The 16,246-nt window shown below is 40.5% G+C and overlaps 1 protein-coding gene across 3 annotated transcripts in view; it reads left to right on the top strand.

Annotated features, from left to right (window-relative positions):
• Positions 1–15,405, top strand: part of LOC121550361 (potassium voltage-gated channel subfamily C member 1-like) — a 94,538-nt gene extending 79,133 nt beyond the window's left edge. For 2 of the 3 annotated variants that reach the window (XM_045210762.1, XM_045210761.1), the window contains one exon: positions 5,174–6,005. In XM_045210762.1, the coding sequence (XP_045066697.1) occupies positions 5,174–5,319 (146 nt within the window). In that variant the 3' untranslated portion in view covers positions 5,320–6,005. Of the gene's footprint in view, positions 1–5,173; positions 6,006–13,897 lie in introns of those variants that run through there. The other variant, XM_045210764.1, reaches the window with a different exon arrangement.
• Positions 15,406–16,246: the final 841 nt, after the last annotated feature.

The following is a 16,246-nucleotide window of genomic DNA, read 5'->3' as shown; positions in this document are numbered from 1 at the left end:
ACATAATCAGTACCATTTGATGAGATTAGCATAGGGCTAATGTGTGCCATGTTATCTGATGGGACCAGTACAATTTAGCGTCACATGTAAGTAAATTGAGGCTTTTCATTGGCTGATACACATTGTGTGTGTGAGAACCCATTTAACTTGAAATGTTTGCTTATGTTCACAAGTATGGCCCAACTGTATTTTTTTTACTGCAAATCAGTAGCAGGTAACTAATACTTGTAGGATACTTCAGGCACATCTGAAGTATCCTATAAGTATAACTGTAAAATCTGTCATTGCTTCTACCTGGAACCAGAGGGTTCTTCATGAGAGGGTTCTTAATGGAACTCAAAAGGGTTCCCCTACAGAGGCAAATCAAAGGGTTCTACGTGGCACCCAACGTTCCTGAACAGTCATTCTGAAAAGTACCTTTTCTCTCATGGCTAACTACCAGGAAGTTTGAAAAGACAGGATGAGTGGGTGGGGAGCTTATATTCATGAGCTCGCCATGACTGACAGCTCTTTGAAACGCCTATGTCAAGCAACTTGGATGCAGTGTTGCAGTAAAATCATCTCAAGCTAAGTTAGTGATTCACAAAGCAACTCAAACAGTGAAATTGCAACAATGATATCATTTTTTTTATATATATACATATCCCGTTTGGGATGTCTCTTGTGATGCGGTTCACAGCAGCACTGACGGATGGGTTGACTTGACAACTGCGTCACAGTTTTGAACGACCCTTCCTCCTCATCTTCTAAACCCTGGCAGTAATTCTGAATGCAGACTGTGGGAATCCACTCTGGTTGGATTCCAATAGGAATTAAACATCATTTTGTAAGCCAGCATTATGTGACTTGATTCTGGTTTTGCTTTAGCTTATGCTGGTCACCAGCAAAAACACAATGAAGGCTGGTCATCAGCGAAAACACAACAGAAACGCAACGAAGGCTGGTCTGCCAGCATAACCAGCTAGACCATGCTGGTCAGACCAGCTTGACCAGCTAGACCACACTGGTCAGCCAGCAGAACCAGAACATGCTGGTCAGACCAACTTGACCAGCTATACCATGCTGACAATGACTAGTATGGACCAGCATAGACCAGCTTGAAATTTATGCTGGTCTGTGCTGTTTTTTTTTTCAGCAGGGCTGCAGGTTTCATTCAGAATGTTGATGCTGTATTTTAAGGGTAGATGTGGTTTTACAAAATCCAAATATCCAATGACAATATCTGTGAGACCTTGTATACAACGTAAACCACTTATCTGTGATTGATTTAATTGGATCCCAGGTTGATGTTTGATGACATGTGATGTGACTGCCTTTCCACCCTCATTCATTCCTGCCCAAGGCCACATTCTCTATTATCAGTAACGATGAAACAAAGTCATTAATGACAACAAAAATAACAATAATAAAGGACACATTAGGAGGAGATATGGCTGTTTGGGTTTAGAGAACAGAGGATGATCAAACCTATCCTGTTATGCCACCTAACCTGAAGATTCTACTGCTTGGTCATGTGTGGTGAGGTTTATATCCAGACTGCTGCTCTATTGTAACTTCACAACACGCACACACACACACACACACACACAAAGTTAAGTGATATAAATATTTTCGCTCCCCCCTCTTTCGTCTGAATTGTAACTGGGAAGAGATAGACTCACTCTTAAAGAGGTGGTGTTAGATTTTGGCTTGCTCTTAAAGGGGTGGTGTTAGATATTGGTTGTGTTCCCCTGCTCAGAAGTTGCTGACAGCACAGTCAATGACGTGGCACACAACCATTGGTTGATGCATGCAACGTCTGAGCAGGGGAATGCGGCCTTTGGCTCACTTTTAAAGGGATGGTGGTAGAATTTGTCTCACTCTTAAAAGGTTGTGTTGAATTTTGGCTCACTCTTAAAAGGTGGTGTTGAATTTTGGCTCACCCTTGAAGGGGTGGTGTGAGATTTTGGCAGATGCAACAACAGCTTGAACTTGTGTCAAACCTCGACCTACTTTGCTCTACCTGATCATTCTCCAGGTTATTGACATCTGTTCTCTAAAAATGTCAAACAGACCGACAAGTTGTAAGAAATGCTGAGGAAGCAGGGATGTACAGTAGTGGCAAAAACTAAATTCAGTCACAATGACTAGTTGGGAGAAATTCAAATTCGAACACTAATCTGGCGTAATAATACAGTTGAAGTCGGAAGTTTACATACACTTAGTTTGGAGTCATTAAAACTCATTTTTCAACCACTCCACAAATGTATTGTTAACGAACTATGGTTTTGGCAAGTCGGTTAGGACATCTACTTTGTGCATGACACAAGTAATTTTTCCAACAATTGTTTACAGACAGAGTATTCCACTTGTAATTCACTGTATCACAATTCCAGTGGGTCAGAAGTTTACATTCACTAAGTTGACTGTGCCTTTAAACAGCTTGGAAAATTCCAGAAAATGATGTCATGGCTTTAGAAGCTTTTGATAGGCTAATTGACATCATTTGAGTCAATTGGAGGTGTACCTGTGGATGTATTTCAAGGCCTACCTTCAAACTCAGTGCCTCTTTGCTTGACATCATTGGAAAATCTAAAGAAATAAGCCATTTTTTTATTTATTTTAGACCTCCACAAGTCTGGTTCATCCTGGGGAGCAATTTCCAAACGCCTGAAGGTACCACGTTCATCTGTACAAACAATAGTACCCAAGTATAAACACCATGGGACCACGCAGCCGTCATACCGCTCAGGAAGGAGACGCGTTCTGTCTCCTAGAGATTAACGTACTTTGGTGCGAAAAGTGCAAATCAATCCCAGAACAACAGCAAAGGACCTTGTGAAGATACTGGATGAAACAGGTACAAAAGTATCTATATCCACAGTAAAATGAGTCCTATATCGACATAACCTGAAAGGCCGCTCAGCGAGGAAGAAGCCGCTGCTCCAAAACCGCCATAAAAAAGCCAGACTACGGTTTGCAACTGCACATGGGGACAAAGATCGTACTTTTTGGAGAAATGTCCTCTGGTCTGATGAAACAAAAATAGAACTGTTTGGCCATAATGACCATTGTTATGTTTGGAGGAAAAATTGGGTAATTGCAAGCCGAAGAATACCATCCCAACCGTGAAGCACGGGGGTGGCAGCATCATGCGGTGGGGGTGCTTTGCTGCAGGAGGGACTGGTGCACTTCACAAAATAGATGGCATCATGAGGAAGGAAAATTATGTGGATATATTGAAGCAACATTTCAAGACATCAGTCAGGAAGTTAAAGCTTGGTTGCAAATCGGTCATCCACATGGACAATGACCCCAAGCATATTTCCAAAGTTGTGGCAAAATGGCTTAAGGACAACAAAGTCAAGGTATTGGAGCGGCCATCACAAAGCCCTGACCTCAATCCTATTGAAAATTGTGGGCAGAACGGAAAAAGCATGTGCGAGCAATGAGGCCTACAAACCTGACTCAGTTACACCAGCTCTGTCAGGAGGAATGGGCCAAAATTCACCCAACTTATTGTGGGAAGCTTGTGGAAGGCTACCCGAACCGTTTGACCCAAGTTAAACAATTTAAAGGCAATGCTACCAAATTCTAATTGAGTGTATGTAAACTTCTGACCCAATGGGAATGTGATGAAAGAAATAAAAGCTGAAATAAATCCTTCTCTCTACTATTATTCTGACATTTCACATTCTTAAAATAAAGTGGTGATCCTAACTGACCTAAGACAGGGAATTTTTACTAGGATTAAATGTCGGGAATTGTGAAAAACTGAGTTTAAATATATTTGGCTAAGGTGTATGTAAACTTCCGACTTCAACTGTATGTGCATAGAGGCTATCCACAACACGAAAAGGTTACGTTCCACAACATCCCTGGGAAGGAGGAGGAGGAGGAGGAGGAGGGGAAGAAGGCAGGCTTGGACCATGAGAGGAAGTATGGGCCTGCATCCACAATCCGTCTCAGTAGGAGTGCTGATCTAGGATCAGGTCACCTCTGTACATTAAAAGCTTATCTTATTATTTTTATTAATGATGATCTAAAAGGTCAAACTGCTCCGAGATCATTACTACTGTGATGGGGGCTCTGAGGGGAAGGTGTAAAGGGTGAATAAGGGGGAGGAAGCCAGCTTCTGTTGGGCCCGGTGAAGCTGTCAGTGTTTTCATAAGGCCTTCCACCACACACAAACACACACACACACACACACAGTAAATGTTCTGCTTATGTTTCTGTTCCCAAACCCTGACGACTTCACCAGGTCCAAGTTGGTCACGTTGTTATTCTGGGGAGGTGCTGAATAGAGCTTTGACTGTATGTACTGTTGCCCTGTCCGTCTGTCTGTCCCTCTGTCTGTCTGAAGTCTGTCTGTCTGGAGGTTTAGAATTCAGTGTTGGAGGCTAAAACATCTGGATGCTGAGTCTGCCCTCTCTCTCTCTCTCTCGATATCGCTCTCCCTTTTTCTGAGAGACAAATGAGAGTTATTCCCTCTCTTTGTGTATGCCAGAGGGAGCTAAAAGTCACTGGAGCTTGACACCAGCTGTTTTATCCATCAGTACTCTCCCCCCTACTATATTCTACTGTACTGTGCTGTACTTTACTGTGTTGTACTGTGTATGCTGGTGCTACTGACAGAGAGCACCATTTTGTATTGATGTGGCAAGATTTTGATGACATATTTTCATAACTCATTTTCCTGTTTTGTCCTGTCTCTCCCGTCTGTCTGTCTTTCTCTCTGTCCCTTGTCTGTCTGTTTGTTTGCTTTGGCCTTAAAACTTGATTTGGATTTTCGGTTTGGCTGTTGATTTAACTTGATTCGGTATGATTTTTATTTTTATTGTTTTATTTTTGTTAAACCTTTTTATTCATAACAATTGGTATTCCTTGCTATTTCTAACCCATTATATATTTTAACACGACATCTTTCTCTGTCATCCAAATTATATCCATGTCCTCCTTAAACAAATAACATTAACAATCGCTAATAATCATTCAAACATTTAAATTAACCACAAACATTTATGCCATTTTACTTTCTTTATTTTGTACCAAATGTCCTGCATTTAAACTGTTTTTAAACCCTAAAACTACTTTTCCCAAAACACCACTGTTGATAACCTCTGCCACCTCTACGGTAACCCCTTGACCTCTAACCTAATGTAACCCTTTAACCATGACAACCTGGTCACCACAGCGACAGGCTATGAGAAGTCCCGCAGCCTCAATAACATTTCGGGCATGTCAGGAGCCCCTATGCGCCTCACCCCCATCACCAACCCTTTCGATCCCCCGGGAACAAACCTCCGCCGCTGTCACTCCCCCATCCCCTCCATTTTGTAGCGTCATGATGTGGAGAAGCAAGCCAACAAGTCAACTGCAGGAGGAGCACCAGGAAAGAGAGACATACCAACACCACTGTAATCCCAGTACTCCCACTGATATTAGTCATATAGTGATAATGATAATGAACTGTAGGGGGTGCCATTTAGCCACATTTTAATAATGCTCTATATTGAAAGCACGGTAGAGGGGGACATTCAGTGTATAAGGGACTTAGAATGAATAGCAAAAATATCCGCTATGACTACATGCACTTTCCCACCACATCCAACGTGCAAAATGTTAAGAGGTATTCAGCGTTAGTCTACAGCAAATTTTATTTTATTTTATTTGATGTTACGCCTGATGGAGCAATGAGAACACACATCAACACAGACACACACACACACACACACACACGTATACTCTCACACACCTGCCTTATTAACAGGGATTGAGTGTAGGTTAGTGATTTAGACTGATAAATTATGTAGAGCTACAGTAGCAGGCCTCCCTGTATTATAATAAATGTGTGCTGTTCTTGCACTCAGTATTACCGCTAATCCTAAAGAGCTCCTTAGTCAAATGAGACTTCTTCTGATACTCTACACCACCACACGTCATCAAGCCTCAACAGCAAACCCACTCACACACACACCGCTTGTATATGGGAGAAGAACACGTACAGTAACTAACACCAACAAAATATCTAATGTGTGTATATATATATATATATATATATATATATAAAATGCATGCATTCGTTTTTTTAAAGAAAACAACTAATGAAAAACAGTAGGAATAAAAATCACACAAAGAAATTCTTATATTTAACAGAAAATCTTTGAAAAGAAAAAAAGAGGCAAGCCCAAAGTAAGAAAGGTATTTTTTAGGAGCACCCATAAAACACGCCGTGTACTGGTTAGTGCTAGATCTCCCAGGGGAGTTGACTCATTGGACCGTTAAATGTGTTTCTGTGTGCTGAAAATAGATTGTTTCATATACACACAGGCACACACATACACAGAGACCACACACACAGAGACTAACTGACCGCTCAAACAGCAATGTATCATTTTAAAAGCTGGGGTGGGGGGGGGTGATAGGGAGTTATACTATACTTGCGTTCATTCATGACTACTGTTATTATCATTATCATTATTGATATTATCAGTGCCATGTAGAGAGCTGGAGCGAATGCAAAGTGTTCTGGGGCTTTTGTGCAATACACAGACTCTGATGGAAGCCTGGACAACGGCCATCAATGTTTTAAAGAAGAGAATGCGAGTAGCATCCTAACCCACAGAGAGGGAGGACATAATAACACACTATTTTTATAATGGTTGTGAGAATTAAAGGGCAGAAGGGATGGAGGGATTCTCTCTTCTTTCTCTAGGGGGCGGGGTTAGGGGTGGTAGAGAAGAAGGGGTGGGGGGTGGGACTCTCATTCCCATTGGTTGGGAGCAGTAAAAGGGGAAGGACCATCGAAGCAGGGGATCAGTATTTCTCATCATTGAACTTGTGCCCATATACCAGCCCTACCGGCCCTCTTGTATGCAGGTGCATGAAATGAAATGTAGCTTCTTTCTCTTTTTCTAAATATGGCTCCTCAGAAATCTGTACACATATCAAACTATACCCTTCAGTCTGCACATGTCAGTGTCAGGAGGGTGTGGCTTTATTGAGAAGTGGCTTCGGGTCACCCGTTAGACGAGAGATCAATTTCAGTATTTTTCATCTTCGTCATCGATCTTCCTCCACTTCCTCAATCCTTCGTTGTCTTCCTGTATCGAGCATTTCACCACATCGCCACTCTCACAATGACTCTTATGATTTAGTGTAGTGATTTTTTCAGTTTTCTTTTTTTCTTTTTCTCTTTTGTCCTTTTTGACCCTCCTCCCACCCCCCACACCCCACCTCCTGGTCCTGGCTGCTGAACCATCGCTCCTCACATAAAAAGAGGGCACCGTGAATGGAGGATGGACTGACAGCGCTTGGTAGAAGAACAGAACGAATCAATGACAAAATGAACAAAAAAGGCAACATACATATATAGAAATATGCAATGTATAGAAATATATTTGTATCTATGTATAGTTAATCCTATGGAGATATGCTGTATGCTGTATATCTGTGGCGCACATGGGAGTTGTGTGGTTTTGTGTGCACAGACATGCATCTACCTCTGGCCCAAGATGCAAGAGTGCCAATTCATCAGAATTACAGATCATTCCTTTCTTTCTCACTGTTTTCTGGGGGGAAAAAAGGAGGGAAAAGGAAGTGTTGAAGTAGGACAAACATTTCCCCTCCATTACAGACATCAGAAAAAAAGAGACCAAAACTTCTTCAAATCCTAATTTCTTTTGAAATTGTTTGTTGAAATGTAGAAGATGACAAGGTTATAGTGACAATGTTAAGACCACTCTATCTTGATACACCCAATGTCGACATTTTAATTATTGTCACTCTTATGGATTGTATATTTTCATTTAAGCGGTTGATTTACAGAAATGTTTATTTTTGTATTTTCCGATGTTACTGTCGATTTTATTATTGATATTTATTAGCATAGAATGTTGCCATCTATTAAGGTAATGCTTATGTCTCTAACTGGTTGTATCCAGTTCTGTTGCTTGGAATTTGTCCGTTTGATTTGATGTGTTTTTTTTTGTTTGACCTACCCATCTCTCCCCCTCCTCATCTCTTACTCTGCCACCTTCTCCTCTCTCACTAGAGACAGACAGAGGGTTGTGTAAGGACCGAAGATGCAATCTTTTCACATTTCGTAGGAAAGGCATTCTCTATGACTGACATTAGCAGTAGCCTGTATACACTCTAGATAGCGTTAAGCTAAAAAGGCTATTAGGGCAACCTCGCTCAGCGATCAAAGTAAAAAAAAGACAATAAGACAAGACCATTCGATAATTCAAAGCTCAGGACTCGTTAGGTTGAGAAGTGTATCCTCTACAGGCTCAAATGATGCTATGAGGTTTGACTTTTATTCGATTAGAATATGAACTGTTGTCGTCAGTCACGTGACATAACTCCATATCTGCACTTATCCAATAGTAGCCTGAGTGCCAGTCTGTTTGTGCTCTATTACCAAGTCATTGTCACTCATTGTCACATCAAACATGTCATGTTTAGCTTGCCAATGACATATGAGTTGGCTAGACAGCACAAACAGATCTGGGACCATGCTAATCCAATAGTAGTGGGTGAGAATCCGAAAAGCCTTCATCTGTGTAGAGTTTGAGTTTGAGGTGGGAGTGTCAGGGAGGGGGAAAGTTTGACCTATAACTATAGTACGGGTGGATTCCATTTTGATTGCAGTCAATTCAGGAGATGCATTGAATCTCAATTCATTAATTGAAAATCGCCTGTTATATTAAATGCGGATTCTTTTCAATTCATGGTTTGCATTTTTATTCACCTCCAGAGTTGATATAATATAAATGGAATTCACCCCAACCTACACTAGTACTCTGCACCCAGAGTAATATATATGATAATATAGTTATATATGGTAGTATACATAGATATATTCCCTATATATGGTTCTGTTGACACCCAGACACCAGTCTACAAACTACCAAATCTATTTTTCCTCCCTTCCTCCCCTGTCTTCTCCCTTGATCTAGTGCTTTGGGTGTTTGTTCTTTAATGATAGGAATTCTTCTTATACCTTTTATTGGTCCAAATGTTCTGTACAGTTATTTCAATCTGCATGGGGTTTCCATTGCAAGCAATAAGGAATTGATATGTCTATATCCATAATCAAGGAAATATGATTTGAGAAGACATCAGATTTTATCATAAGCTTAATGAATGTGTATATATTTACTGTATATATTAAGTGCATATGAATGTGTATATTTCTATACACATAACATATAGACTAACAGCATGCTATTAGGGGAAAAAAGCATTCGCCTCTCACAGTTTTGTCTGAGAAGAGTGGAGCTTATATATGCATGCTAAGATGCTATAGGGTGGAAGAGATCATTTGTACCCAGACGGGGAGGGGGTTTGGGAAAGTTTATTTTTTAATGATGGGGAAGGGTAACTAGTGGTCTTGTGTAGCTGCTCTGTTATTTCTTATAGACCTTACTAGACTAACTGGTAATAATAATTACTTTATGATTTATAATTGTTGTTATCTTTTTACAGAGAACTATTCTGAGAGCCCAGTGCTTATCAGGTATATGCAAAAAGAAGCAGTAACTGTGAATTAATACTAGAGAAAAAAAAAATATCTACTTCTTCCCTTTTCCACGTTAATCAGAACACGTCCTCAAAACTCAATTTCCCAAAACCACATGTGAAAACCACATTGGCCAAAGCCCACCCCAACCTTACCGTCTTTTCTACACACTTCATCACTTCCTCTTCTCTCTGTTCTCCCTCTCACTTATTCCATCAATCCATCCTGTCCTGTCCTGTCTTGTACCCATCTTACTTGAAATATCCTGAGATACAGTACATACAGAACATTTTAGGGGTTTAACGTTTGAAAGTAACGGAAGTTACTCTACTTTTGAGTAGGTTACAAATTCCCCTCACCTCCACTATGTGGAAGGAAAACTCACACAACGTTTGCATTATTAGTGATAAGAAAATGGTGATAATAAGTAACCACAAGGTGTAGCATAACGAAGTAGCATTTAAATGCACATCATATCCCAGGTTACAGGTTATTAGTTTATGACACTTATTGAGTAATAGCAGATAGCAAAACGAACCTCGACTGTCACTAACAATCTACAAATAGACTATACTTTCCTCTCTGGTGGTAGAATTGACACGTAACCAACTGTAGGCTACAGACATGAATGACTCATTGTTGAGCAAAAATACTTATGCTACTTCCTTGTGCATCCTGCAAATTTTTTAAACTTAGGTTGCATCTGAAATAGCACCCTACTCCCTATATAGTGCTTTCTGCAATTGAAATGGCAACCCATTCCCTATATAGTGCACTACTTTTGACCAGAGCCCTATTATAGGGAATAAGAATAGTCAATACCCACTGGGCACACACTGGTTGAATCAACATTGTTTCCACGTCATGTCAATGAAATTACGCTGAACCAACGTGGAATAGACATTGAATTGACGTGTGTTCCCAATGGGTATTGAATATTCCCCCATTGTCACTGGGACAGGAGGGTGCTACTCTTTGACAAGCAGTAGGAGGTGAGCATGTGACATTCTAGAATGGATCAGTATAGGTTGTTGTGATAGGTGGTTATATTGCTCATTATTGATGGGAAAGTTGATGGTTTAGTTAGTGGTTTCAGTTAGTAGAGTGATGTTCAGGTCTGTGCATCATAGCATGTTTTCGTTCAATCATTGCAGATAAAAAACTCTGGGAAGAAAGATACTTTTTATCAATCCTAAGAAGGGAGAATGACTTTAAGATGCTAAAATTGAGGATGTTTGTAGTCTAGCCAATAACTGACGTAGAAATGAATTTAATAATATCATCAGTGCAATGTTTTTGACTACACCTCTGTCTTCCCCCTTTTCCACATTTCCCCTTTCCCTCTCTTCGTCAGTCTCCCTCCATTCACAACTCAGGTATATCTCTCTCTATGTTGGTTTAAATCAGTGCTTCCAGACGTAATGTCTATCAGAGCCGAACAGTGAGAAGGTTTGAAATGTTTCGCTTCGTCTCTACTGTATGCATGGACCTGTAAATAGTGTATGTCCTGTGTCCTCATCCCAGCTCACCTATGTACCCTGTTATGTAATTCTGAGATTTTGTCCCTCCACTCTCCTCTCCCTCCGACACACACGTTTCACCCCATCTCAACCTCTCCACCTTCTCCTATTCTTTTTTAATTTGTATTTTGAGATGTCTCTACTGCTTCCATTACAAAACCCACAAATTTAACAACAGACTTTGGGGAAAATGAAAAGACCACCGCCATAAATGTTGAAGTTCCATCTTCCCTAAAAGTGGATTACAAATGTCTCCCGAGGATAGGAGTGGACAGAAAAAAGGACAGAAAGACTGTCAAACGTTACGTATGATGTTTTGGGGGGGAAGTAGGAACTGTATATTTAAAAAAATGATTGTCAACAAAGGAAGAACCATGAAATGGAGGACAGTTTGGGGAAGAAAGAAAAAAACTAAAAGAGAGGAGGAAGGAAGCTGATCACTTCTCAGTGTAAGGATGCGTGTTTTGTGTTCTGTGTGCTGTTTCGCTCTGTGCTTCGTGTGCTGTGTTTCCGCAGTGTGTGTTTGCGTTTGTGTGTAACTGTGTTATGTGTTGCGTGTGTTCGCTCTGTTTCATGTCTCATTTTTTCTTCCATGTTGCCTATCTGTGTGTGTGTGTGTGTGTGTGTGTGTGTGTGTGTGTGTGTGTGTGTGTGTATGCTGTAGGATACATACAGTGCCTTCAGAAAGTATTCATACCCCTTGATTTATTCCACATTTTGTTGTGTTACAGCCTGAATACAACATTGATTAAATATATATTTTTCTCAACCATCTACACACAATAACCCGTAATGACAAAGTGAAAACCTGTTTTTAGAAAATTTTGCAAATGTATTGAAAATGAAATACAGAAATATCTAATTTACATAAGTATTCACACCCCTGAGTCAATACATGTTAGAATCACTTTTGGCAGCGATTACAGCTGTGAGACTTTCTGGTTAAGTCGCTAAGAGCTTTGCACACCTGGATTGTACAATATTTGCAGATTATTCTTTTAAAAATTGTTCAAGCTCTGTCAAGTTGGTTGTTGATCATTGCTAGACAGCCATTTCCAAGATTTTCAACCCAATTTAATTCCAAACTGTAGGCCACTCAGGACCATTGAATGTTGTTTTGGCAAGCAACTCCAGTGTATATTTGGCCTTGTGTTTTGGGTTATTGTCCTGCTGAAAGGGGAATGTGTCTCCCAGTGTCTGTTAGAAAGCAGACTGAACTAGGTTTTCCTCTAGGATCTTGCATATGCTTAGCTCTATTCCATTTATTTTTATCCCCCCCCAAAAAAACTCCCTAGTCCTTGCCGATGACAAGCATACCCATAACATGATGCAGCCACCACCATGCTTAAAAATATAAAGAGTGGCACTCAGTGATGTGTTGTGTTGGATTTGCCCCAAACATAGCGCTTAGGATTCAGGACATGAAGTTCATTTATTTGCCAATTTTTTTTCAGTTTTACTTTAGTGCCTTATTGCAAACAGGATGCATGTTTTGGAACATTTTTATTCTGTACAAGCTTCCTTCTTTTCACACTGTCATTTAGGTTAGTATTGTGGAGTAACTACAATGTTGTTGATCCATCCTCAGTTTTCTCCTATCAGATCCATTAAACTCTGTAACGGTTTCCTTCCTCTCTGGAAACTGAGTTAGGAAGGATGCCTGTATCTTTGTACTGACTCTATGTATTGATACACAATATGAAAATGGATGCACTCACTAACTGTAAGTCGCTCTGGATAAGAGTGTCTGCTAAATGACTAAAATGTATAATGTAAAATACACCATAAAAAGTGTAATCAATAACTTCACCATGCTCAAAGGGATAGTCAATGTCTGCTTTTATTTAATGTATTATTTTCATCTACCAATAGCTGCTCTTCTTTGCGAGGCATTGGAAAACCTCCCTGGTCTTTGGTTGAATCTGTGTTTGAAATTCACTGCTCGACTGAGGGACCTTACAGATAATTACTGAGTTGAGGTAGTCATTCAAAAATCATGTTAAACACTATTATTGCACACAGAGTGAGCCAATGCAACTTATTATGTGACTTCTTAAGCACATTTTTACTCCTGAACTTATTTAGGCTTGCCATAACAAAGGGGTTGAATACTTATTGACTCAAGACATTTCAGCATTTCATTTTCTATTAATTTGTAAAATGTTCTAAAAACATAATTTCACTTTGACATTATGGGGTATTGTGTGTAGGCCAATGACACAAAATCCCAATTTGATCCATTTTAAATTCAGGGTGTAACACAACTAAATGTGGAAAAAGTCAAGGGGTATGAATACTTTCTGAAGTGCTCTCAGCTCTTGGTCTGTGTTTAGCTAAGCTAACAGTCCTGGTGGGCTGTAGTCCTGTGTGGGAATGACTCAGTCCTTTTTGCTGGAAAATCACCCTATTGGACTATGACTAACCAATGAATTAAGAGGTAGACAAACACCAGCGGACTAAACAGCCCACAAGGACTGAAACCACCCACACCAATTGTATTGGTGTCTGTGCGTGTGTCTGTGCAAAACGTACAGGCTTTTCTGCCTTTTCGTATTTTGTGTACATGCATGCCAGATGTGCTTTGCAAAAAACAGGTATTTCGTTTGCTTTATCGTCTATCAATCAGTTGAATAATTTGAAGAGTTGTACTCATCATAAGTAAACCCAGCCATACAATCAAACACTTGACTATAACATTTGAGAATATGAAATGAATTCAAACTCCCATTCAAGCTCATGTTAGGTTAATAATATCAACTAAACTACCCTAGATCGTGTAGGTTTTTAAACATCCAGTCGTAGCTGGTTGATATTCTAGGTTTGCTGGAACTTTCCACTGATTCTTCTCCTTGTTTCTTTCCTCTTTTTCCCCCAGTGTTGAGTTTCTAAAATTCCCCTTTCTGTCCAAGAAGAGGAACAACCTTAGGACACAATTCACCCAGAGCTCCCTACTGGATTCACTGTAGGCTGAAGGGATACGTAACCGAGAGAGAGAGAGAGAGAGAAAAAAGGAGAGAGAGAGAGAGAGGAAGAAAGAGAGAACTGAAGGTGATGATGAGCGGATGATGAGCGGACAAAGAGATTTGGTCATCCCTCCACGCCAGAAGCATCCTTCGTTCCTGTGGACTCCTCAATCAGCACCATCCCTTCGAAAACAAACTCCAGACCAACTTGACAGACTTACAGTGACTCTGACTACCTGGAAAACACTGAAACACATACCTTATGTCACCCTGCTTTACCGAGTCTTATTATACTAGGTCATTGACAATGAAATCTCAGACAGATAATAAAATAAACAAACAATAGAGCAGAATGCTACTAGGAAAGAGCCAAAGGGTCATGGGACAGTAGGACAATGTTCCACAACTTGGTTGTCATCCTACTGTTTCATAGACAATGTATGCTCTTAACCACTGTCAGACGTTCCCTTAGACAAATTACATCTTAGTGGCTCTCAGATACAGTATATTCAATTGTTTTTAAATCTTCCTATTTAGTACTTCAAAGATTGGACATACAGTAGGGTAGGCTATATAAACAAACTACTGCAGTGTTCTGAGATGACTCACCATAGTCAGCGTGGATGTGACTACAGAAAAGGAAAGCCAGGTGCTAGCCAATGGCAAAACATTTACATAACAGTCATTTGACTGTCTTACAGCCAAACACTATGCAAAGCTATGAGGCTGAACGACCACTGGGTCCAGTGACTCTTGAGTCGGCCCTCTATGGTGACACTATCTTCTTATGTTCAGTCAGTCACACCCGTTGGAGTGTTTTCATTGATTGACAGCCCTCCTCTTACCTCTCACAAGAGACACACTTCAGAAGATACTGAATTATGGGCCCCAATAGTAGATTAACCAGTCATATAGTACACCAGGCCATTGGCCATTTCATATCAGCCTGTACGTAGATCTGACATGAAATACACTCCCTGACTGACTGATAATGACTCACGTTGCATGAGAGAGGGTGTCGGACAGACCTACTCATCGACCACTTTGAAGGATTTGGACCCAAAGAAAACCAGAGTATATGTGTGCGCGTGAGAGTGTGTGTGCTGGAGAGTTGAGGAGCACGCCAAAGGAGAGACACTGGAAGCATGGCCGCAACGCGCATGCCAAGAACGGAAGCGACTGCTGGAGAACAAGGACATACATTGCCCTCTCTTTCTCTCTCTCAATCTCTCCCTCTCTTTTTCTCCACCCCTCTGCATCTCAGCATTGCTCCCCCTCCGTAGCAAACTGCATGGCATGATCGAAGAAACCTGAGGGGCGAAACGTAGAGAACAAAAGGATGGAGAGAGAGAGACCAGAGACTTTTATTTTTTAAACCAAACAATCAAACAATCATAGTCACATCAACCTTTTTCAAAAATATCCAATTGGTAACTATCTGCAAGTGTCAAGATGACAAACAGTCGACTGCTCGTTGAGAGAGTGGCTACTATAAGGGTCTCTCTCCTTTCTGTAGAAAGGAGGAAGCTCAAAGAGCACTGTACCTATGGGGGGGTCAGAGAGGTTCACAAGGAAGTGCGGGAAAAGAGCGGGAAGAGGGTGAACTTTGATAAACAATTCCCGGGAAAAAAGTGAAAAAGCATTTTTATTACTTTATTTACCAGCATGACTATTCTGCATGACTCTACTTCTGCAAGCCCTAATCCTCCCCCCCACCCAAAAAAAAAAAAAAGAGGGCTAGGAATGGAAAAAATGAACAAAATCGAGACAAAACAAAAAATATTTATGTTATATGCAACTAATTTAAAAAAGAGCAGGATTATATTAAAAAAAAGATCTATATTTTGTTTTGGGATAATAAAAAAGGAATAATGAAAAAAATATATAGGATATATAGCAAGATACACATTGAACAATGTTTTCTTAGATAAATAAGATACAAACACCACAAAATCTACCAGAGATGAACTGTGCGAGGAACTGATACTACAACTACTACGACTTCGATGACTACTCTTCTCACTCTGCTACTTCTTCTTCTACCGCTCTCACTCTCTGGTCCTACCGCCCTGATTGCGCCCCCTGATGCCAGTTCTCTGTCTTCCACCCCACTGTCCATCCAGGCCCCCTCTACACTGTCTGTCTGCATAACTCTGTTTAGTTGGACTGCATTCAGATCCGATGTGTCATATTCACTAGGATACAAATGGAAGCAAACGGGCCGGAACGGGGAGGCACTATACCTGAACTTGTCTGACAAG

Source organism: Coregonus clupeaformis, chromosome 35 (genome assembly GCF_020615455.1).
Source record: "Coregonus clupeaformis isolate EN_2021a chromosome 35, ASM2061545v1, whole genome shotgun sequence".
Classification (NCBI taxonomy): Eukaryota; Metazoa; Chordata; class Actinopteri; order Salmoniformes; family Salmonidae; genus Coregonus; species Coregonus clupeaformis.
This window is presented reverse-complemented; position numbering and strand designations above follow the sequence as displayed.